General features: G+C 47.2%; 1 protein-coding gene across 1 annotated transcript; it reads left to right on the top strand.

Moving 5' to 3' along the window:
• Positions 1 to 6,263: 6,263 nt before the first annotated feature.
• LOC132779290 (C-type natriuretic peptide-like) lies at positions 6,264 to 8,361 on the top strand. The gene is made up of 2 exons (XM_060782977.2): positions 6,264 to 6,439; positions 8,068 to 8,361. Exons 1-2 carry the CDS (start codon positions 6,365 to 6,367, stop codon positions 8,359 to 8,361), a joined length of 369 nt encoding a protein of 122 aa, XP_060638960.1. The 5' UTR covers positions 6,264 to 6,364.
• The last annotated feature ends 14,533 nt before the right edge of the window (positions 8,362 to 22,894 follow it).

Raw genomic sequence — 22,894 nt, 5'->3', positions numbered from 1 at the left:
GAAGGCACTGAACAGACTGCGCTCTGGCACCACGAGATGCAGAGCCAACCTTGAGAAATGGGGCCACAAAGTGGAATCCACGACACGCGAGTGGGGAGAGGAGCAAAGCACTGACCACCTGCTGCAATGCACCCTGAGCCCTGCCACGTGCACAATGGAGGACCTCCTTGTGGCAACACCAGAGGCACTTCAAGTGGCCAGATATTGGTCATAGGACATTTAATCAACTACCAAGCTTGCAAACTTTGTGTTTTGTTTGTTTGTTAAAAAAATGCAACGCAACTCTTTGGTCTGCTCCTGACACGATAAATAAATAAAAAATCAACCCTTGTGAGTTCCTTTTCTTTTGGTCTGCCAAACATTGGGATTTGTGACCCCCACCACCACCACCACAAAAAATGAGAAAATCAGCTTTTTTTTCTCAGCAGATGCTTATATTGATTGATTGATTGATTGATTGATTGATTGATTTCAATCTATACCGCTTTTCTCAGCCCTTAGGCAACTCAAGCTTCTTGCGAGCTTCTAGTTGGGGGATTCTGGGATTGGCAGACCTCCCCCAGAGCAATGTTAGCAAATGAGTGTGCGCTTTCCCTGAACTTTTCACTCTTTGAGGAGACTTCAGGGGGGCATGGCATGGGAATTGAGACCCCCACATACTTGGACGTCCCAAACTCTCTCCATCCCAACCCATGGGACAAAAGAGAGGCTGGGGATGACGTAGGTCCTGCAAGAAAGGTGCCTCCGACTCGAGGCCTGGGCTAAAAATAAGCCCCTTGACCCCCTTCCCTGGGCAAAGGGATGGAAATCCTCCCCGAATGAGAGAGGGGCACGGGGTGCATTCTTGGCACCGGCTGGGGGTCTCCCAGGCCAACCTTTGCATTCAGGCGTCCCCGGGTTGACGTCACCCAGGGACCTCTCTGTGCTGCCCAAACAGGGGGTGAATGGGACCATTGATCCCAATGTGCTGCTTTGAACCCCCAAATCTCCCCATGGTCCTCAAACCCCCTGGAAAGAAAGGAGGGGGAGAGGAAGGATTGCAGCAGAGGAAAGGAACAAAGAAAGGTGGAAAGGAAGGAAGAAAAGAAAGTGAAAAGCTAGGGAGGATGAAAGGAAAGGAGGAATGGGAAATTGATAAGACGAGAAGGAAGGATTAAGGAGGAGAAAGAGAATAGGAAGGAGAGGTGAAGGAATACAGCAGGAATAAGAAGGAAGAATGATGAAGGAAGGAAGGATTAAGGAATTAGAGAGATGGGCCAAAACTAACAAAATGAAGTTCAACAGTGACAAATGCAAGAGACTCCACTTTGGCAGAAAAAATGAAATGCAAAGATACAGAATGGGGGACGATGAGGCCTGGCTCGAGAGCAGTACGTGTGAAAAAGATCTTGGAGTCCTCGTGGACAACAAGTTAAACATGAGCCAGGAATGTGATGTGGCGGCAAAAAAGCCAATGGGATTTTGGCCTCCATCAAGAGGAGCCTAGTGTCTAGATCTAAGGAAGTCATGCTACCCCTCTATTCTGCTTTGGTTAGACCACATCTGGAATATTGTGTCCAATTCTGGGCACCACAATTCAAGAGAGATATTGACAAGCTGGAATGTGTCCAGAGGAGGGCGACTCAAATGATCAAGGGTCTGGAGAACAAGCCCTATGAGGAGCGGCTTAAGGAGCTGGGCATGTTTAGCCTGAAGAAGAGAAGGCTGAGAGGAGATATGATAGCCATGTATAAATATGTGAAAGGAAGCCACAGGGAGGAGGAGGGAGCAAGCTTGTTTTCTGCTTCCCTGGAGACTAGGACGCAATAGAGCAATGGCTTCAAACTACAAGAGAGGAGATTCCATCTGAACATGAGGAAGAACTTCCTGACTGAGAGAGGCGTTCAGCAGTGGAACTCTCTGCCCCGGAGTGTGGTGGAGGCTCCTTCTTTGGAATCTTTTAAGCAGAGGCTGGATGGCCATCTGTCAGGGGTGCTTTGAATGCAATATTCCTGCTTCTTGGCAGAATGGGGTTGGCCTGGATGGCCCATGAGGTCTCTTCCAACTCTTTGATTCTATGATTCTATGATTCTATAAGGAAGAGAAAATGAAGAGGAAGGAAGGATTAAGGGGTGTGACAGGAAGCCCCAAGAAGACTGGGTCAGGACCTGCCAAAGGAAGGGGCCCCACAGCAGTTTAATGAGCTGTCAAAATTTAAGACACAACCAAAAACCTCGCTGTCTGTTCAACTTCTGCATTTTAACTGCATTTTAGAAGAGAAAAGGGAAGTGGTGGGGGAAAAGGATGGATTAGATTGGTGTTCAATGCATTGTCGAAGGCTTTCATGGCTGGAATCACTAGGTTCTTGTGGGTTTTTTCGGGCTATAGGGCCATGTTCTAGAGGCATTTCTCCTGACGTTTCGCCTGCATCTATGGCAAGAACAAGCCACAAGAGTCAAGACGAAGATCCACCCAGAGGAAAAGTGTTCCTGCCATACATCAAGGGAACCACTGATCGCATAGGGAAGCTGACGAGGAAACACAACATACAAACAATCTACAGACCCACCAAGAAAATCCAACAAATGCTCCGTTCAGCAAAGGACAAGAGGGATCCTCTCACCTCTGAAGGAGTCTACCGTGTACCATGCAGCTATGTGGACAAGAAGTCTACAGAGGGACCACCACACGCAGCAACATTGCCCAAACACACAACAAGGAACATGAAAGGCACTGCAGACTACTTCAACCAGAGAAGTCAACCATAGCAGAGCACCTGATGAACCAGCCTGGACACAGCATGTTATTTGAGAACACAGAAATGCTGGGCCACACCAACAACCACCATGTCAGACTACACAGAGAAGCCATTGAAATCCACAAGCATGTGGACAATTTCAACAGAAAGGAAGAGACCATGAAAATGAACAAAATCTGGCTACCAGTATTAAAAAAAACTCTAAAATTACAACAGCAAAACAGCAGAGAGGAAACAACCAGGCACATCTTAACACCTCTCAACAAAAGATTCCCCCAGGCTCAGCCAGGCCTACAAATGCTAATGAAGGTGGTCAGCTGAAACATTCACACCTAGCTCCAGCAGAGAAGAGCTCTTTGTCCCACCCTGGTCTTTCCACAGATATATAAACCCATTTTCCTATTTCCAACAGACCTCACAACCTCTGAGGATGCTTGCCATAGATGCAGGCGAAACGTCAGGAGAAATGCCTCTAGAACATGGCCCTATAGCCCGAAAAAAACCCACAAGAACCTGTATTGGTGTTTCTCAATTTTCCTAATGCCAGGACCCCTTAGTCCAGTTCCTCATGTTATGGTGACCCCCCCCCCCCGACCATAACATTATTTTCGTTGCTACTTCATAACTGTCATTTTGCAACTGCTATGAGTCGTCATGTAAATATCTGATAATCAGGAATGGAAAATGGAATGTTGGTGGGCAGGAGAAGAGATTTAAAGACGGGCTCAAAGCCAACCTTAAAAACTCTGGAGTAGACACTGAGAATTGGGAAGCCCTGGCCCTTGAGGGCTCCAGTTGGAGGTCAGCTGTGATCAGCAGTGCTGCAGAATTTGAAGAGGCACGAATGGAGGGTGAAAGAAAGAAACGTTAATATCTGATAATCAGGAATGGAAAATGGAATGTTGGTGGGCAGGAAAAGAGATTTAAAGACGGACTCAAAGCCAACCTTAAAAATTCTGGGAAGCCCTGGCCCTTGAGCGCTCCAGTTGAAGGTCAGCTGTGACCAGCAGTGCTGCAGAATTTGAAGAGGAATGAATGGAGGGCGAAAGAGAGAAATGTGCCAAGAGGAAGGTGTGTAAAGCCAAACCTGACCGGGACTGCCTTCCACCTGGAAAGCGATGCCCTCCCTGCGGGAGAAGATGCAGGTCAAGAATAGGGCTCCATAGTCACCTATGGACCCACTGCCAGGACACGACACTTGGAGGACTATCATCCTCAGACTACAAGGGATTGCCTAAGTAAGTATTTTCACTCACTGGACCAAATTTGCCACAAATACCCAATACACTCAAATGTGAATACTGGTACGGTTGGGGAGGGATTGGTTTTGTCATTTGGGAGTTGCTGGGATTTATAGTTCACCTACAGTCCAAGAGCATTCTGGACTCCACCAATGATGACATTGAACCAAACTTGGCACACAGAACTCCCACAAACCAACAGAAAATAATGGAGGGCTTTGGTGGATATCGGGGGAATCTCATGAGTGCCCCTCGGGGATTCGCGCTATACGCAAATGCGTATCTTGCCTATTGCTTCTGCCGCCCCTGGTGGGTATTGACCTTGAGTTTGGAAGTTGTAGTTCACCTACATCCAGAGAGTACTGTGGACTTAAACAATAATGGATCTGGACCAAACTTGGCACGAATACTCACTATGCCCAAATGTGAACACTGGTGGTGTTTGGGGAAAATAAACATTTGGGAGTTGTGATTGCTAGGATTTATAGTTCACCTACAATCAAAGAGCATTCTGGACTCCACGAATGATGACATTGAACCAAACTTGGCTCACAGAACTCCCACGAGCCAACAGAAAATAATAGAGGGGTTTGGTGGATATTGGGGGCACCTCGAGTGCCCCTCAGGGATTTGCGCTATACGCAAATGTGTATCCTGCCTATTGCTTCAGCCGCCCCTGGTGGGTATTGACCTTGAGTTTGGGAGTTGTAGTTCTCCTACATCCAGAGAGCACTGTGGACTCAAACAATAATGGATCTGGACCAAACTTGGCACGAATACTCACTATGCCCAAATGTGAATACTGGTGGAGTTTGGGGAAAATAAACATTTGGGAGTTGTGGTTGCTAGGATTTATAGTTCACCTACAATCAAAGAGCATTCTGGACTCCACGAATGATGACATTGAACCAAACTTGGCTCACAGAACTCCCACGAGCCAACAGAAAATAATGGAGGGGTTTGGTGGATATTGGGGGCACCTCAAGAGTGCCCCTCAGGGATTTGCGCTATACGCAAATGCGTATCTTGCCTATTGCTTCAGCCAGGCATGTAGCCGGGGGGGGGGGGGGCTCGGGGGGCTTCAGCCCCCCCCCGAAATTCTCATGGTGGTTCGCGAAAAGGCCTTACTGGTGCATTTTTAAACTGTTATGTTTATTAATATCATGATTTGATCACCATTCTCAATATATCCCATATGTATGGGGGTATTGGGGTAATGATACAAAAGGTTTGCTAGGCTACACCCTCTTTCACTCAGACTCAGCCCCCCCCCCGAAACTCAGCCCCCCCCCGAAACCCCCCCCTGAAATTTTTTTAGCCCCCCCCCCCCCGAAACGAAATCCTGGCTACGGGCCTGGCTTCAGCCGCCCCTGGTGGGTATTGACCTTGAGTTTGGGAGTTGTAGTTCAGCTACATCCAGAGAGTACTGTGGACTCAAACAATAATGGATCTGGACTAAACTTGGCAGGAATATTCAGTATGCCCAAATGTGAATACTAGTAGAGTTTGGGGAAAATAAACATTTGGGAGTTGTGGTTGCTAGGATTTATAGTTCGCCTACAATCAAAGAGCATTCTGAACCCCATCAAGGAAAGAATTGGGCCAAACTTCCCACACAGAACCCACATGATCAATATAAAATACTGTGTTTTCTGATAGTCTTTGGTGATCCCCCCCTTAGGGGTCCCGACCCCCAGGTTGACCCCCAGGTTGAGAAGCACTGGATTAAAGAGTATAGTAGGATAAGAAGGGAAGATGAAGAAAAGTTTGGATGTGTGGATGGAGAAGGAAAGGAATAACATGGAAGGATAGGAAGACAGACGGATGGATGAATGGAAGGAAGGAAGGAAGAAGAGAGAGAAAGAGAAAGACAGATGGAGCATAGAGGGATGGACAGATGGTGGGAAGATGGATGGATATTGCTTTCCTCTCCTCTCTTCTCTTCTCCTCTTCTCATTCCTTTACTCCTTGACTCTGCCCATCCATCACCCAACCCGTTGGCATCTCCTTCTTCTCCTTCTTCTCTCCCTCCTCTCTCTTGCCCTTTCTTTCTTTCTTTCTTTCTTTCTTTCTTTCTTTCTTTCTTTCTTTCTTTCTTTCTCTTACACTTCCCGTAACCCATCCCCTGGGCAACGGGTGCCTTTCTTTGGGGCACCCCAGCAGAAGGGCACCCCTCCCTTGGATGGTGTTGGGAGGTGGGCTCTGTTGCCCAGGCAATGGACCGGGCAGCCCTATAAGAGGGGCCGCGTGGGCCGAGTGGAGGCCAGGAGGCACCAGACACGACCACCACCCCATCCTCCCTCCAGGCCACAGCAAGACCCTTCCTTCCGCTGGGACCCCAAAGAGAACCCCCACCACATACAAGCTGCTGACCCATTGGGCCAGGATGAAGGCTCTGCCCCCCTTGCTCTTCCTCATCCTCCTGCCAGCCGCCTCCCAGAGCCCCCTCCGCTCCCACCAGGTAGGCCCAGGAAGGGAGGAAATGAGGGAAGAAAAGGAAGGAAGGAAGGAAGGAAGGAAGGAAGGAAGGAAGGGAAGGAAGGAAAAAGGAGTACTGAATGGAGGTGATGAATGAAAGGAATGAAGGAAAGAGAGGTTGAGAAAGAGGGAAGGACAAATGGGACATAAGGAAGGAAGGAAGAAGAAGAGTAGGAGGGAAGGAAGGGAAGACTTGTGAGAAACAAGGAACGAAGACAACCAGAAGGAGGGAAGGACAGGAAGAGTAATGGAGGAGGAAAAAGGAAGGGAAGGGAAGGGAAGGGAAGGGAAGGGAAGGGAAGGGAAGGGAAGGGAAGGGAAGGGAAGGGAAGGGAAGGGAAGGGAAGGGAAGGGAAGGGAAGGGAAAGAAGGAAGGAAAGAAGGAAGGAAGGAAGGAAGGAAGGAAGGAAGGAAGGAAGGAAGGAAGGAAGGGAGGGAGGGATGGATTAAAGGAAGGAAGGCACAATAGTGGAAGAGGAAAGAAAGAGGGGGAAGGACGGAAGGAAGGAAGGAAGGAAGGAAGGAAGGAAGGAAGGAAAAAGGAGTACTGAATGGAGGTGATGAATGAAAGGAATGAAGGAAAGAGAGGCCGAGAAAGAGGGAAGGACAAATGGGACATAAGGAAGGAAGAAGAGAAGAAGGAAGAAGAGTAGGAGGGAAGGAAGACTTGTGGGAAATAAGGAATGAAGAAAAACAGAAGGAGGGAAGGACAGGAAGGGTAATGGAGGAGGAAAAAAGGAAGGGGAGGGAGGGAGGGAGGGAGGGAGGAAAGAAGGAAGGAAGGAAGGAAGGAAGGAAGGAAGGAAGGAAGGAGAAGGAGGGAAGGATGGATGGATTGAAGGGAGGAAGGCACAGTAGTGGAAGAAGAAAGAAAGAGAGGGGGAAGGAAGGAAGGAAGGAAGGAAGGGGAAGGGGAAGGAGAAGGAGAAGGAGAAGGAGAAGGAGAAGGAGAAGGAGAAGGAGAAGGAGAAGGATGGAATGGATGGATTGAAGGAAGGAAGACACAATAGTGGAAGAGGAAAGAAAGAGGGGGGAAGGAAAGAAGGAAGGAAGGAAGGAAGGAAGGAGAAGGAGGGAAGGATGGATGGAATGGATGGATTGAAGGAAAGAGGACACAATAGTGGAAGAGGAAAGAAAGAGAGGGGGAAGGAAGGAAGGAAGGAAGGAAGGAAGGAAGGAAGGAAGGAAGGAAGGAGAAGGAGAAGGAGAAGGAGGGAAGGATGGATGGAATGGATGGATTGAAGGAAGGAAGACACAGTAGTGGAAGAGGAAAGAAAAGGAGGGGGAAGGAAGGAAGGAAGGAGAAAGGATGGAGGATGGATAGAAAGAAAAGGGAAAGAAGGAAGGAGAAACTGAAAAAAGGAAATGAAGGGATGCAAGAATAATGGAGAGAATGAGAAGGAAAGAAAAATGATGGAAGGATGGAAATATGGAGAGGAAAGGGGGAAAACTGGGGAAGAGAAAAGGAAGGCAAGAGAGAGGAACCGAGAAGGAAACACAAATGGGAAGGAAGGTGAAGAGGAAGGGATGGGAGACTCAGAATATGTTGGAGGTGCATCCACTTGACTGCCGTGACCTTGACCCCCATGTTTCCCTGTTCCCCCCGTTTAGGCTTTGCTGGAGCTTCTGGGGGAAGACCTGGAGGCCCTTCTCTCTGAGCGGGAGGGGAGCCCCACTCTGCTCCCCCAGGACCTAGTCTCCCGGCTCTTGAAGCGGCATCGCCCTGCCTCCCAGGAGCCCCCCACCCCGGCCCTCCCTCCCGAAGCCTGGGCCCATCTCCTGAGCGACCTCCTCAAGTCCCAGAAGAGCCTTCGGTGGCGGCCCAAGAAGGTGACCATGGGCCAGCAAGGCTGCTTCGGCATCAAGCTGGACCGGATCGGGACCCTCAGCGGCCTCGGCTGCTAGCTGTGAGTCTGGAATAAGATGGTTGGTTTTGGGGGCCTCTGGTTTTGTAAAAAGCTCCATTTGACGTGTTCTTTCCGCTCCTCGTCCTCTGTCCAGTTGGGAGGTTCTCTTAGCAGCATTAGCATTGGGAGGATGGTAAAGAAGGAAGGAGAGGCTGGAAAGGAGGAAAAAATAGGTAGGAAGATAGGAAAGAAGGAGAGGTGATGGAGCAGGGATGGATGGATGAATGGGAACAAAGGAAGGAAGGAAGGAAGGAAGGAAAGAAGGAGAAACTGAAAAGAAGTGAGAGAAGGGGAGGGAGGGAGGAAGAAAGGAGAGACTGAAAAGGAGAGAATAAAGGAGTGGCGGTAGAGTGAAGGGATGACAAGGAAGGAAGGAAGGAAGGAAGGAAGGAAGGAAGGAAGGAAGGAAGGAGAAACTGAAAAGAAGTGAGAGAAGGGGAGGGAGGGAGGAAGAAAGGAGAGACTGAAAAGGAGAGAATAAAGGAGTGGCGGTAGAGTGAAGGGATGACAAGGAAGGAAGGAAGGAAGGAAGGAAGGAAGGAAGGAAGGAAGGAAGGAAGGAAGGAGAAACTGAAAAGAAGTGAGAGAAGGGGAGGGAGGGAGGAAGAAAGGAGAGACTGAAAAGGAGAGAATAAAGGAGTGGCGGTAGAGTGAAGGGATGACAAGGAAGGAAGGAAGGAAGGAAGGAAGGAAGGAAGGAAGGAAGGAAGGAAGGAAGGAGAAACTGAAAAGAAGTGAGAGAAGGGGAGGGAGGGAGGAAGAAAGGAGAGACTGAAAAGGAGAGAATAAAGGAGTGGCGGTAGAGCAAAGGGATGACAAGGAAGGAAGGAAGGAAGGAAGGAAGGAAGGAAGGAAGGAAGGAAGGAAGGAAGGAAGGAGAAACTGAAAAGAAGTGAGAGAAGGGGAGGGAGGGAGGGAGGAAGAAAGGAGAGACTGAAAAGGAGAGAATAAAGGAGTGGTGGTAGAGTGAAGAGATGACAAGGAAGGAAGGGTCTCACTTCCAAGATATATATTATTATAATTTTTAAAAAAATCTCTGTGTATGCAAATATTCCAAAACCCTACCCCCCAAATTCAATACACTTCTGATCCCAAGCATTTCGAGTAAGGAAAGCTTTAATTTAATGTTATCCTTGTATTTGTTCTGACTATATGATGTGCTAGGGACAGAGGCGGCCCTAGGTAATTTTCAATGGTAAGCAAACAGTATTTTGGCGTCCCCCCCCCCCCCAAACCAATCATTGATATATATATTTTCTGTTCGTCGTGGGAGTTCTGTGTGCCATATTTGGTTCACTTCCATCATTGGTGGAGTTGAGAATGCTCTTTGATTGTAGGTGAACTATACATCCCAGTAACTACACTTGCCGCATTTGCTCCCTTGTCTAGTCCACTTTGGGTCCGGAGGCGTGCCTGAAGACCCCGGCGTGTGCACCAAAAGTCACCTCTTCTCCTGACTTTCTCCTCAGCCATTGGGACCAAGAGAGAGAGAGAGAGAGGTGGAGATGCCCACCTTTCCTGAAGGTAGGCCCAAAAACAAAGGAGGGAGCGGAGGTGGGAGATACCTCCAGCCGGAGGGGCTCTCTCTCTCTTTCTCTCTTGGTCCCAATGGCTGAAGAGAAAGTCAGGAGAAGAGGCGACTTTTGGTGCGCACGCTGGGGTCTTCAGACACGCCTCCAGACCAGAAGCGGGCCAGGCGTGGTGGCTCTGCCCTTTGGCCCACCCGCGGATTGGGGAGAGGAGGGGAGGCAGGTGGAGCGCCAGGGGATCGGGAAAGGGAGCCGGTCATGAGGAAGGGATCGAACATGGAGAACGATTGAGCGCCGGCTCTACTCGCGCACCCTTGGCCAGGTGGAGCAGGAACAAGAGGGGCAAGGCGAGGCTCAAGGGCCCGGCCCCTTTGGGAAGAGGATCGCCCGGCAGTGCGGCAAGAAAGCTGAGGCTCCCCCCAAACTGCTAGGGCTGTTGTGAGCTGAGGGGGCGCTCCTCAAGTGGCAGTCGAGGGGCATTTACAGAGGCGCCTCTGCACCCCTGGCAAAACAAAAGTGTTCTGCGACCGCTTACTTTGCGTAACAGATGAGCCGCCCCTGGCTAGGGAATACACTTCCAGACTTCACCTGGAGACGTGAAGCCACAGATTACAGCAAACCCTATTGAAATGTCAGGCCTCTGGCATAAGAATGCCCCAGAGGTGTGCCGGAAGCCTAGGGAATGCCAAGAGGGGCCCTCTTTTGCTAGACGTAGATAAACAAAGCCATGATGGTTTTCTCTTTCTTGCAGATTTTCCTCCCTTGACGATGCTCCTTTGGGGCTGAACAACTCCATCAAGACAAAAGCACCCAGGTGCTTGCAAGGATTCAGCAGTGGAACAAGTCCTCCTCCTTCTTCACTGAAAACTAGAACTCTCCTCTGGCTCAGAGTCACAATTTTCTCTCTCTCTCTCTCTCTCTCTGGAAAACCGAGCATCTCACCTGGAAGGAATCTGCACTATGTTAAGATAGCACTTCAATGTCACTTTAAATGCCACAGTAGCTTTTGCCTATGGAATCCTGGGATTTAGAGTTTGGGGAGGCCCCAGTCCTTTTTGGCAGAGGAAGGTGAAGAACTTATGAAACTACAAATGCCATTAATCTATAGTTCTGCACAAAGACAGTTAGACTGATATGAATTTGACTAGGTAGTTGCATCCCTTAAAGCTAAATGCGGTGACCAGGGGAGCATTTGCACAGCTAAAGCTTGTGCGCCAGCTGCGCCCGTACCTTGGGAAGTCGGACTTGGCCACGGTAGTCCACGCTCTAGTTACATCCCGTTTAGACTACTGCAACGCTCTCTACGTGGGGTTGCCTTTGAAGACGGTCCGGAAGCTTCAACTAGTCCAATGAACGGCAGCCAGGTTGTTAACAGGAGTGGCACTCAGGGAGCATACAACCCTCTTGTTGCACCAGCTCCACTGGCTGCTGGTTTGCTACCGGGCCCAATTCAAACTGCTGGCTTTGGCCTATAAAGCCCTAAACGGTTCTGGCCCAACTTACCTGTCCGAACGTATCTCCCCTTACAAACCATGGAGGACTTTAAGATCATCTGGGGAGGCCCTGCTCTCGGTCTCGCCTTTGTCACAAGCATGTTTGGCGGGGACGAGAGACAGGGCCTTCTCAGTGGTGGCCCCTCGGCTATGGAACGCCCTCTCTAGGGAGATCAGATCTGCTCCCTCCCTCTTGACGTTAAAACGTGGCTATTTGAGCAAGCGTTTACAAATACAGAGTAGCTAATATAGGAAATCGAATGACCTGACAATGGAATTGGACAATGCTTGAGAATAATGAGACGCTGATGATGTCGCTTTATTGTTTTTGTGATGTTCTTATAATGTTTTTATCTATTAGGTTTTATGTATACTGATTTGCTGGAAACCGCCTTGAGTCGCCAATTGGCTGAGAAAGGCGGTATACAAATACAGTAAATAAATAAATAAAGTTCTCCAGAATAATCTGATTCCAACCCCAAACTACGAATTCCAGGATTATACAGGACCCAGGTCAAAGTGATATTAAAGTGGTGCCAAAGTGTTAGTTGTGCAAACTGGACCTCCATCCCAATTCACAGGGTAACTTTTATTTGTAAACAAGCGGAATATGTGTTTTGGCAATAATGTGTAAAAGCAATTATTTCTGACTGACTTCCCCCCAACTGAAATAAAAATGCATCTGGTTCTCTGTGTGTGAAGCATTATATGACGTCGGTGCAAATTGAAATGTCAGTGGAAGTTATTTTACTACAAATATAATGATACCTCTGTGCATGTACAGAACGCCTTCTTGCCACTACTTACTAACTGGGTTGTAGGTTTTTTCAGGCTATATGGCCATGGTCTAGAGGCATTCTCTCCTGACGTTTCGCCTCCATCTATGGCAAGCATCCTCAGAGGTAGTGAGGTCTGTTGGAACTAGGAAAAATGGGTTTATATATCTGTGGAATGACCAGGGTGGGACAAAGGACTCTTGTCAGTTGGAGGGAAGTGTGAATCTTTCAACTGACCACCTAGATTAGCATTTGATTGCCTGGCAGTGCCTGGAGCAATCTTTTGTTGAGAGGTGATCCTAACTCCTTAAATAAGTATGGGATCTGACTAATATGCTGTAGTTTTTCCCCCCAGACTGAGCAGCTCTTATTATTCAAACGACAGGAAAGGAGATTCCACGTGAACATTATTAGGAAGGACTTCCTAACAGTGAGAGCTGTTCAGCAGTGGAACTCTCTGCCTTGGGAGTGTGATGGAGGATTCTTCTTTGGAGGCTTTCAAGCTGAGGCTGGATGGCCATCTGTCGTGGGTGCTTTGAATGTGATTTTCCTGCTTCTTGGCAGAATGGGGTTGGACTGGATGATGGCCCACGAGGTCTCTTCCAACTCTAGGATTCTATGAGTCTATTGCACTCGCACATGCTCAGAGGCACCGCTTGAGTCATTCCACAGCCAAACATGTGTCGGTTGGCATGCAGAAGGGATAGTGAGGATGAGAAGCAAACCAAGACAGAAAGACTGATGGAAAATGAGTATCAAGGACCATTTCCTACAAAATTCAAGTATTTTTTTAAAGTAAGGGTATTTAGTTATCGTGTCAGGGGCAACCAGACCATTGTATGACATTTCTAACAGAACAAAGCAAACAAACAGAGAAAATACAAAATGTGTGAGTTTGGTAGTTGATTAAATGTCCTTTGACCAGTATCTGTCCCCTTGGAGTGCCTCTGGTGTTGCCGAAAGAAGGTCCTCCCTTGTGCATGTAGCAGGGCTCAGGGTGCATTGCAGCAGGTGGTCAGTGCTTTGCTTTTCTCCGCACTCGCATGTCGAGGATTCCACTTGGTGGCCCCATTTCTGAAGGTTGGCTCTGCATCTTGTGGTGCCAGAGCGCAGTCTGTTCAGCGCCTTCCAAGTCGCCCAGTCTTCTGTGTGCCCAGGGGGGAGTCTCTCATTTGGTATCACCCACGGATTGAGGTGCTGGGTTTGAGCCTGCCACTTTTGGACTCTCGCTTTCTGAGGTGTCCCAGCGAGTGTCTCTGTAGATCTTAGGAAACTATTTCTCAATTTAAGTCATTGACACGCTGGCTGATACCCAAACAGGGGATGAGCTGGAGATGTCTCTGCCTTGGTCCTTTCACTATTGGCTGCCACTTCCTGGCAGATGTCAGGTGGTGCGATACCGGCTAAGCAGTGTAATTTCTCCAGTGGTGTGGGGCGCTGACACCCCGTGATAATGCGGCATGTCTCATTCAGAGCCACATCCACTGTTTTAGCGTGGTGAGATGTGTTCCACACTGGGCATGCATACTCAGCAGCAGAGTAGCACAGCGCAAGGGCAGATGTCTTCACTGTGTCTGGTCGTGATCCCCAGGTTGTGCCAGTCAGCTTTCGTATGATATTGTTTCTAGCACCCACTTTTTTGCTTGATGTTCAGGCAGTGCTTCTTGTAGGTAAGAGCAGGGTCCAAAGTGACTCCCAGGTATTTGGGTGCGCTGCAATGCTCCAGTGGGATTCCTTCCCAGGTGATCTTCAGAGCTCAGGATGCTTGTCTGTTCTTAAGGTGAAAAGCACATGTCTGTGTTTTAGATGGATTAAGGATCAGCTGGTTTCCCCTGTAATAGGCAGTAAGAGCACCTAGAGCTTCGGAGAGCTTCTTTTCAACCATCTCAAAGCTCCCTGCTTGAGCGGTGATGGCACGATCGTCAGCATAGATGAAACTCTCTGTCCCTTCTGGCAGTGGCTGGTCATTGGTGTAGATGTTGAACATGGATGGAGCAAGCACGCTCCCCTGAGGCAGGCCGTTCTTCTGTGTCCGCCATCTGCTTCTCTGGCCCTGGAACTCAACAAAAAAGCTCCTGTTTTGTAGCAGGTTTCCTATGAGGCGGGTGAGGTGGTCGTCCTTTGTGATACTATACATTTTTCTCAGGAGGAGGTAGCGGTGGTTCACAGTATCATAAGCCACTGACAGGTCTATGAAGGGTGACATACCCTGACTCACCACATAGTGTCACCCTTGTGACTTTTGGAGAGAAAAGGTGCAATTGTGAGTTTGGTTCCACACTTTGCTCTTCCTATACAACTCCTCCCAGCTCAATTTGGGGATTTTGAGAGCTGTTATCCAAAGTGAGCCTGGAAGCTTTGCAATGGTGTCCAATTCTGGGCACCACAATTCAAGAGAGATATTGACAAGCTGGAATGTGTCTAGAGGAGAGCGACTAAAATGATAAAAGGTCTGGAGAACAAGCCCTATGAGGAGCGGCTCAAGGAGCTGGCCATGTTTAGCCTGAAGAAGAGAAGGCTGAGAGGAGATATGATAGCCATGGATAAATAAGTGAGAGGAAGCCACAGGGAGGAGGAGGGAGCAAGCTTGATTACTGCTGCACCGGAGACTAGGACGCAATGGAACAATGGCTTCAAACTACAAGAGAGGAGATTCCATCTGAACATGAGGAAGAACTTCCTGACTGAGAGAGGCGTTCAGCAGTGGAACTCTCTGCCCCGGAGTGTGGTGGAGGCTCCTTCTTTGGAAGCTTTTAAACAGAAGCTGGATGGCCATCCATCAGGGGTGATTTGAATGCAATTTTCCTGCTTCTTGGCAGAATGGGGGTGGACTGGATGGCCCAGGAGGTCTCTTCCAACTCTTTGATTCTATGATTCTATGAGGCTGGATGGCCATCTGTCAGGGGTGATTTGAATGCAATATTCCTGCTTCTTGGCAGAATGGGGGTGGACTGGATGGCCCAGGAGGTCTCTTCCAACTCTTTGATTCTATGATTCTATGAAGTCCAGCGAAAGGGATGGGCCCAACTCCATTGAAGGCCATTAAAAAGCTGATTATTTTCCCTCTTTCCCCCATTGTGTCTGGATAATGCCTCTGACCTTTCATTTCCCTTTCTTTGGGGTTTAATGGGGCTTCTCCCCTTCCCTCCTTCTTTCCTTCTTTCCTTCCTTCCTTCCTTCCTGGCAAATCCTCTCTCTCTGAAGGGCGTTCACCAGATTATCTTTCCTTTGTTGCGCTCTTTCGTTCCCAGAACTGAACAACGTCCAGGAAATTTGACTCGAAGGGGAAAGCAATAACATATATATATCTCTCTCAAAGCCAAAGTATGTATGGACGTTGGTTGGTTGGCTTGTACTACAAAGGCTCCGCCATGGCTTGATGGATCTGGACCAAACTTGGCACGCAGACCCTTCACGAGTCAGCTGAAAAGAACGGCAGGGCTTGAACTACAAAATCCACCCCATTTTTGGACTGAGGGCCCCCCCCCCCAAAAAAAATAGAAAGGATTTATTGTCGAAGGCTTTCATGGCCGGAACCACTGGGTTGTTGTAGGTTTTTTCGGGCTATATGGCTATGTTCTAGAGGCATTCTCTCCTGACGTTTCGCCTGCATCTATGGCAAGCATTCTCAGAGGTAGTGAGGGCTGTTGGAACTAGGAAAAGGGGTTTATATATCTGTGGAATGACCAGGGTGGGACAAAGGACTCTTGTCTGTTGGAGCTAGGTGTGAATGTTTCAACTGACTACCTTGATAAGCATTTGATGGCCTGGTAGTGCCTGGGGCAATCTTTAGTTGAGAGGTGATTAGATGTCCCTGATTGTTTCCTCTGAACAATCTGAAGGTAGTGAGGGCTGTTGGAACTAGGAAAAAGGGTTTATATCTCTGTGGAATGATCAAGGTGGGACAAAGGACTCTTGTCTGTTGGAGCTAGGTGTGAATGTTTCAGCTGACTACCTTGATAAGCATTTGATGGCCTGGCAGTGCCTGGGGCAATCTTTAGTTGAGAGGTGATTAGATGTCCCTGATTGTTTCCCCTGAACAATCTGAAGGTAGTGAGGTCTGTTGGAAGTAGGAAAAAGGGTTTATATCTCTGTGGAATGACCAGGGTGGGACAAAGAACTCTTGTCTGTTGGAGCTAGGTATGCATACATACCTAGGCACAGGTAGCTAATCCTTTCTATGGGTTGTTGTAGGTTTTTCCATGTTTCAACTGACCACCTTGTTTGGCATTTGATGGCCTGACAGTGCCTAGAGCAAACTTTTGTTGACAGGTGATTAGATGTCCCTGATTGTTTCCTCTCTGTTGTTTTGCTGTTGTAATTTTAGAGGTTTTTTAAATACTGGTAGCCAGATTGTGTTCATTTTCATGGTTTCCTCCTTTCTGTTGACATTGTCCACATGCTTCTTGTGGATTTCAGTGGCTTCTCTGTGTTGTCTGACATGGTGGTTGTTGGAGTGGTCCAGCATTTCTGTGTTCTCAAATAATATGCCGTGTCCAGGCTGGTTCATCAGGTGCTCTGCTATGGCTGACTTCTCTGGCTGAAGGAGTCTGCAGTGCCTTTCATGTTCCTTGATTCGTGTTTGGGCAATGCTGCTGCGTTTGGGGGTCCGTAACAACCACCATGTCTGACTGCACAGAGAAGCCATTGAAAATCCACAAGAAGCATGTGGACAATTTCAACAGAAAGGAGGAAACCATGAAAATGAACAAAATCTGGCTACCAGTATTTAACAACTCTAAAATTACAACAGCAAAACAACAGAGAGAAAACAAACAAGGACATGTAATCACCTCTCAACAAAAGATTGCCCCAAGCACTGCCAGGCCATGAAATGCTAAACAAGGTCAGTTGAAAAATGAAAAAACCTACAACCCATAGAAAGGATTAGATACCGGTGCCTAGGTATGTATGCATACCTAGTTCCAGCAGACAAGAGTCCTTTGTCCCACCCTGGTCATTCCACAGATATATAAACCCTTTTTCCTAGTTCCAACAGACCTCACTACCTCTGAGGATGCTTGCCATAGATGCAGGCGAAACGTCAGGAGAGAATGCCTCTAGAACATGGCCATATAGCCTAAAAAACCTACAATAACCCATAGAAAGGATTAGCTACCGGTTACCTAGGTATGTATGCATGTATGCAGTGCTCCGATGGAACCACAAGAGGGCAGGATATACATAGAAAGGATTAGCTACTGATAAAGAAAAATAGCCATACAATGAGGCAAAAGCAATCTTTGAAGGCCAATTGGGACATCCATCCCATAAGGAATGTATATTTTGGAGGGTTTTCTATGTGCTCCCGTGTCTGTGTGACTTCCCAGAAAAGGCCAGACGAAGGAAGACAAAGGTATGTGGAAAGGGAAGAAAAATAACGGAAGAAAGAAGGTTTAAGGAAGGGAAGGAAGAAAGAAAAAGAAGGGAAGGCAAAGGAATAAATGAGAGGAAGGAAGAAAAAGAACGGAAGAAAGAAGGCATGAAGGGAGGGAGGGAAGAAAGAAAAAGAAGGGAAGGCAAAGCAATGAATGAGAGGAAAGGGAAGAAAAAGAACGGAAGAAAGAAAGGATTAAGGAAGGGAGGGAAGAAAGAAAAAGAAGGGAAGACAAAGGAATGAATGAGAGGAAGGAAGAAAAAGAACAGAAGAAATAAGGCATGAAGGGAGGGAGGGAAGAAAGAAAAAGAAGGGAAGGCAAAGGAATTAATGAGAGGAAAGGGAAGAAAAAGAAGGGAAGAAAGAAGGGATTAAGGAAAGGAGGGAAGAAAGAAAAAGAAGGGAAGGCGAAGCAAGGAATGAGAGGAAAGGGAAGAAAAAGAAGAAAGAAGGGATTAAGGAAGGGAGGGAAGAAAGAAAAAGAAGGGAAGACAAAGGAATGAATGAGAGGAAAAGGAAGAAAAAGAATGGAAGAAAGGAGGGATTAAGGAAGGGAGGGAAGAAAGAAAAAGAAGGGAAGACAAAGGAATGAATCAGAGGAAAGGGAAGACAAAGAATGGGAAAAAGGAGGGATTAAGGGAGGGAGGGAAGAAAGAAAGAAAAAGGGAAGACAAAGGAATGAATGAAGGAATGAATGAATGAAAGTAGAGAGGGGAAAGGTGTATGAGGGAAAGCAAGGGGAAAAGGAAGGAAGAAGAGAGAGAAGTCAAAGATATATGAGGGAAAGGGAGGAAGGAAAGAATGTGCCACAAAGAGAAAGAAGGGCAGGGAAAGAAAGAAGAGGGGAAAGATGTAAGGGAAAGCAAGGGAAGGGAGAAAAGAAGGAAAAGAGAGGAAGAAGAGGTGTAAGGGAAATGGAGGAAGGAAAGAAAAAGAAGGGAAGAGAAAGGAAGAAAGGAGAGAAGGAAAGGAAGAGGAAAAGAAGGGGGAAGGTATATAAGGGAAAGCAAGGGAAGGGAGAAAAGAAGGAAAAGAGAGGAATTGAAAGAAAAAGAAGGGAAGAGAAAGGAAGAAAGGAGAGAAGGAAAGGAAGGGGAAAAGAAGGGGGAAGGTATATAAGGGAAAGCAAGGGAAGGGAGAAAAGAAGGAAAAGAGAGGTAGAAGAGATGTAAGGGAAATGGAGGAGGGAAAGAAAAAGAAGGGAAGAGAAAGGAAGAAAGGAGAGAAGGAAAGGAAGGGGGAAAGAAGGGGGAAGGTATATAAGGGAAAGCAAGGGAAGGGAAAAAAAGAAGGAAAAGAGAGGTAGAAGAGATGTAAGGGAAATGGAGGAGGGAAAGAAAAAGAAGGGAAGAGAAAGGAAGAAAGGAGAGAAGGAAAGGAAGGGGAAAGAAGGGGGAAGGTATATAAGGGAAAGCAAGGGAAGGGAGAAAAGAAGGAAAAGAGAGGAAGAAGAGATGTAAGGGAAATGGAGGAGGGAAAGAAAAAGAAAGAAGGGAAGAGAAAGGAAGAAAGGAGAGAAGGAAGGGAAGGAAAGAAGGGAAGAGAAAGGAAGAAGGAAGAGAAGGAAGGGAAGAAAAGGAGGGAAGAGAAAGGAAGAAGGAAGAGAAGGAAGGGAAGGAAAGAAGGGAAGAGAAAGGAAGAAGAAGAGAAGGAAGGGAAGGAAAGAAGGGAAGAGAAAGGAAGAAGGAAGAGAAGGAAGGGAAGGAAAGAAGGGAAGAGAAAGGAAGAAAGAAGAGAAGGAAGGGAAGGGAAGAAGGGAATAGAAAGGAAGAAAGAAGAGAAGGAAGGTAAGGGAAGAAGGGAAGAGAAAGGAAAAAGGAAGAGAAGGAAGGGAAGGAAAGAAGGGAAGAGAAAGGAAGAAAGAAGAGAAGGAAGGGAAGAGAAGAAAGGAAGAGAAATGAAGAAAGAAGAGAAGGAAGGGAAGGGAAGAAGAGAAAGAAAGAAGGAAGGGAAGGGAAGAAGGGAAGAGAAAGGAAGAAAGAAGAGAAGGAAGGGAAGGAAAGAAGGGAAGAGAAAAGAAGGAAGGGAAGGAAGGGAAGGAAAGAAAGAAGAGAAGTAAGGGAAGAGAAAGGAAGAAAGAAGAGAAGGAAGGGAAGGAAGAGAATTAAAGGACAGACAAGAAGAACAGAAAGAAGAGGGGGAAAGCATCATGCAATGGCTGCAGTGTAGGCCTTAGTGCTCGTGCATGTCCCATAATCCACAGTTTGTGCAATAAAGGTTGCACATTGTCATTAATTGCATTTGGAAAGCCAGTTCAATGGCATGCAATGGCCACAGTATGGGCCTCAATGCGCTTGCATGTTCTGGCCATGGTTTCTGCAACAGAGGCAGAGAAATGCCTCCAAATTCCGTACTTCAAGCCGGTTAAGCAGGTCGGCTTCTTGCAGAGAAGGGTTTGGACTTGCCTTCCCAGTTTGCAAACCGGAAAGCGGTTGAGCCTCTGTTGATTCAGGGCTTTCCAAAACCTCTCTACCGAATTAAGCCCAGTTCTCTGGAAAGGCTTCACCACCCTCCCGGAAGCAAGAAAGCTTTTTCATAGAATCCTAGACTCCAAGAGTTGGAAGAGACCTCCTGGGCCATCATCCAGTCCAACCCCATTCTGCCAAGAAGCAGGAATATTGCATTCTAATCACCCCTGACAGATGGCCATCCAGCCTCTGTTTAAAAGCTTCCAAAGAAGGAGCCTCCACCACCCTCCGGGGCAGAGAGTTCCACTGCTGAACGGCTCTCACAGTCAGGAAGTTCTTCCTCATGTTCAGATGGAATCTCCTCTCTTGTAGTTTGAAGCCATTGTTCCATTGTGTCCTAGTTTCCAAGGAAGCAGAAAACAAGCTTGCTCCCTCCTCCCTGTGGCTTCCTCTCACATATTTATACATGGCTATCATATCCCCTCTCAGCCTTCTCTTCTTCAGTCTAGACATGCCCAGCTCCTTAAGCCGCTCCTCATAGGGCTTGTTCTTCAGACCCTTGATCATTTGAGTCGCCCTCCTCTGGACACATTCCAGCTTAGAGTCAATATCTCTCTTGAATTGTGGTGCCCAGAATTGGACACAATATTCCAGGTGTGGTCTAACCAGAGCAGAATAGAGCATGGGGAGCATGACTTCCCTGGATCTAGGCACTATGCTCCTATTGATGCAGGCCAAAATCCCATTGGCTTTTTTTGCCGCCACATCACATTGTTGGCTCATGTTTAACTTGTTGACCACAAGGACTACAAGATCTTTTTCACATGTACTGTTCTCAAGTCAGGCATCATCGTCCCCCATTCTGTATCTTTGCATTTTGTTTTTTCTGCCAAAGTGGAGTATCTTGCATTTGTCCCTGTTGAACTTCATTTTGTTAGTTTTGGCCAATCATCTCTCTAATCTGTCAAGAACGTTTTGAATCCTGCTCCTGTCCTCTGGAGTCTTGGCTCTCCCTCCCCATTTGGTGGCATGACTTCTAGCCCTTCATCTAAGTCAGTGTTTCTCAACCTGGGGGTCGGGACCCCCAGAGGGGTCGCGAGGGGATGTCAGAGGGGTTGCCCAAGACCATCAGAAAACATAGTATTTTCTGTTGAGCATGGAGGTTCTGTGTAGGTTTTGTCCCAATTCAATCAGGGTTCAGAATGCTCTTTGATTGTAGATGAACTATAAATCCCAGCAACTACAACTCCCAAATGTCAAGGTCTATTTCCCCCAAACTCCACCAGTGTTCACATATGGGCATGTTGAGTATTCGTGTCAAGTTTGGTCCAAATCCATCATTGTTTGAATCTACAGTGCTCTCTGGATGTAGGTGAACTACAACTCCCAAACTCAAGGTCAATGCCCACCAAACCCTTCCAATCTGTCTGCCAAGTTTGGTTCAATTCCATCGTTGGTAGAGTTCAGAGTGCTCTTTGATTGTAGGTGAACTATAAATCCCAATAACTACAACTCCCAAATGTCATGCTCTGTTTAGCCCAAACTCCACCAGTGCCCATCATTGTTTGAGTCCACAGTGCTCTCTGGATGTAGGTGAACTACAATTCCAAAACTCAAGGTCAATGCCCACCAAACCCTTCCAGTATTTTCTGTTTCTGTCATGGGAGTTCTGTGTGCCAAGTTTGGTTCAATTCCATCATTGGTGGAGTTCAGAACGCTCTTTGATTGTAGGTGAACTATAAATCCCAGCAACTACAACTCCCAAATGTCAAGATTCTATTTTCCTCAAACTCCACAAGTGTTCACATTTGGGCTTATTGAGTATTCGTGTAGAGTTTGGTCCAGATCCTTCATTGTTTGAGTCCACTTTGCTCTCTGGATGTAGGTGAACTACAACTCCCAAACTCAAGGTCAATGCCCACCAAACCCTTCGAGTATTTTCTGTTGGACATGTTCTGTGTGCCAAGTTTGGTTCAATTCAATTGTTGATGGAGTTCAGAATGCTTTTTGATTGTAGGTGAACTATAAATCCCAGCAACTGCAACTCCCAAATGACAAAATCATATTTTTTTTGAGTGATGGTCACTCCTTGTGTCGTGAGATGTTTTGTTGCCAAATTTGGTGTGATTTCGTTCATCGGTTCTTTTTTTTTTAAGGTACTCATTATGCATGGAGCATTTTTATATATATAGATAAATAAATATTATATGTATATACAATATACTATATTATATTATTACCCTTAATTTATATAGTAAAGGTAAAGGTTGTCCCCTGACATTAAGTCCAGTCGTGTCTGACTCTGGGGTGTGGTGCTCATCTCCATTTCTAAGCCGAAGAGCCAGTGTTGTCCGTAGACACCTCCAAGGTCATGTGGCCATAGGCATGACTGCATGGAGCGCCGTTACCTTCCCGCCAGAGCAGTACCTATTGATCTACTCACATTTGCATGTTTTCGAACTGCTAGGTTGGCAGAAGCTAGGGCTGACAGTGGAAGCTCACGCCGCTCCCCCGGAATTAATTTATATACATTACCCTTAATTTATATACAGGTAAAGGTAAAGGTTTCCCCTTGACCTTAAATCTAGCCGAGTTTGGATCTGGAGGTTGGTGCTCATCTCCATTTCTGAGCTGAAGAGCCGGCCTTGTCCATAGACACCTCCTAGGTCATGTGGCCGGCATGACTGCATGGCGCACCATTACCTTCGTGCAGAAGTACCTATTGATCTACTCATATTTGCATGTTTTCGAACTGCTAGGTTGGCAGAAGCTAGGGCTGACAGTGGAAGCTCACGCCGCTCCCCTGGAATTAATTTATATACATTACCCTAAATTTATATACATTACCCTTAATTTATATACAGGTAAAGGTAAAGGTTTCCCCTTGACCTTGGCTCTGGGGGTTGGTGCTCATCTCCATTTCTGAGCTGAAGAGCCGGCCTTGTCCA

The sequence above is a fragment of the Anolis sagrei genome, chromosome 6 (assembly GCF_037176765.1).
Source record: "Anolis sagrei isolate rAnoSag1 chromosome 6, rAnoSag1.mat, whole genome shotgun sequence".
NCBI classification, from domain to species: Eukaryota; Metazoa; Chordata; class Lepidosauria; order Squamata; family Dactyloidae; genus Anolis; species Anolis sagrei.
This window is presented reverse-complemented; position numbering and strand designations above follow the sequence as displayed.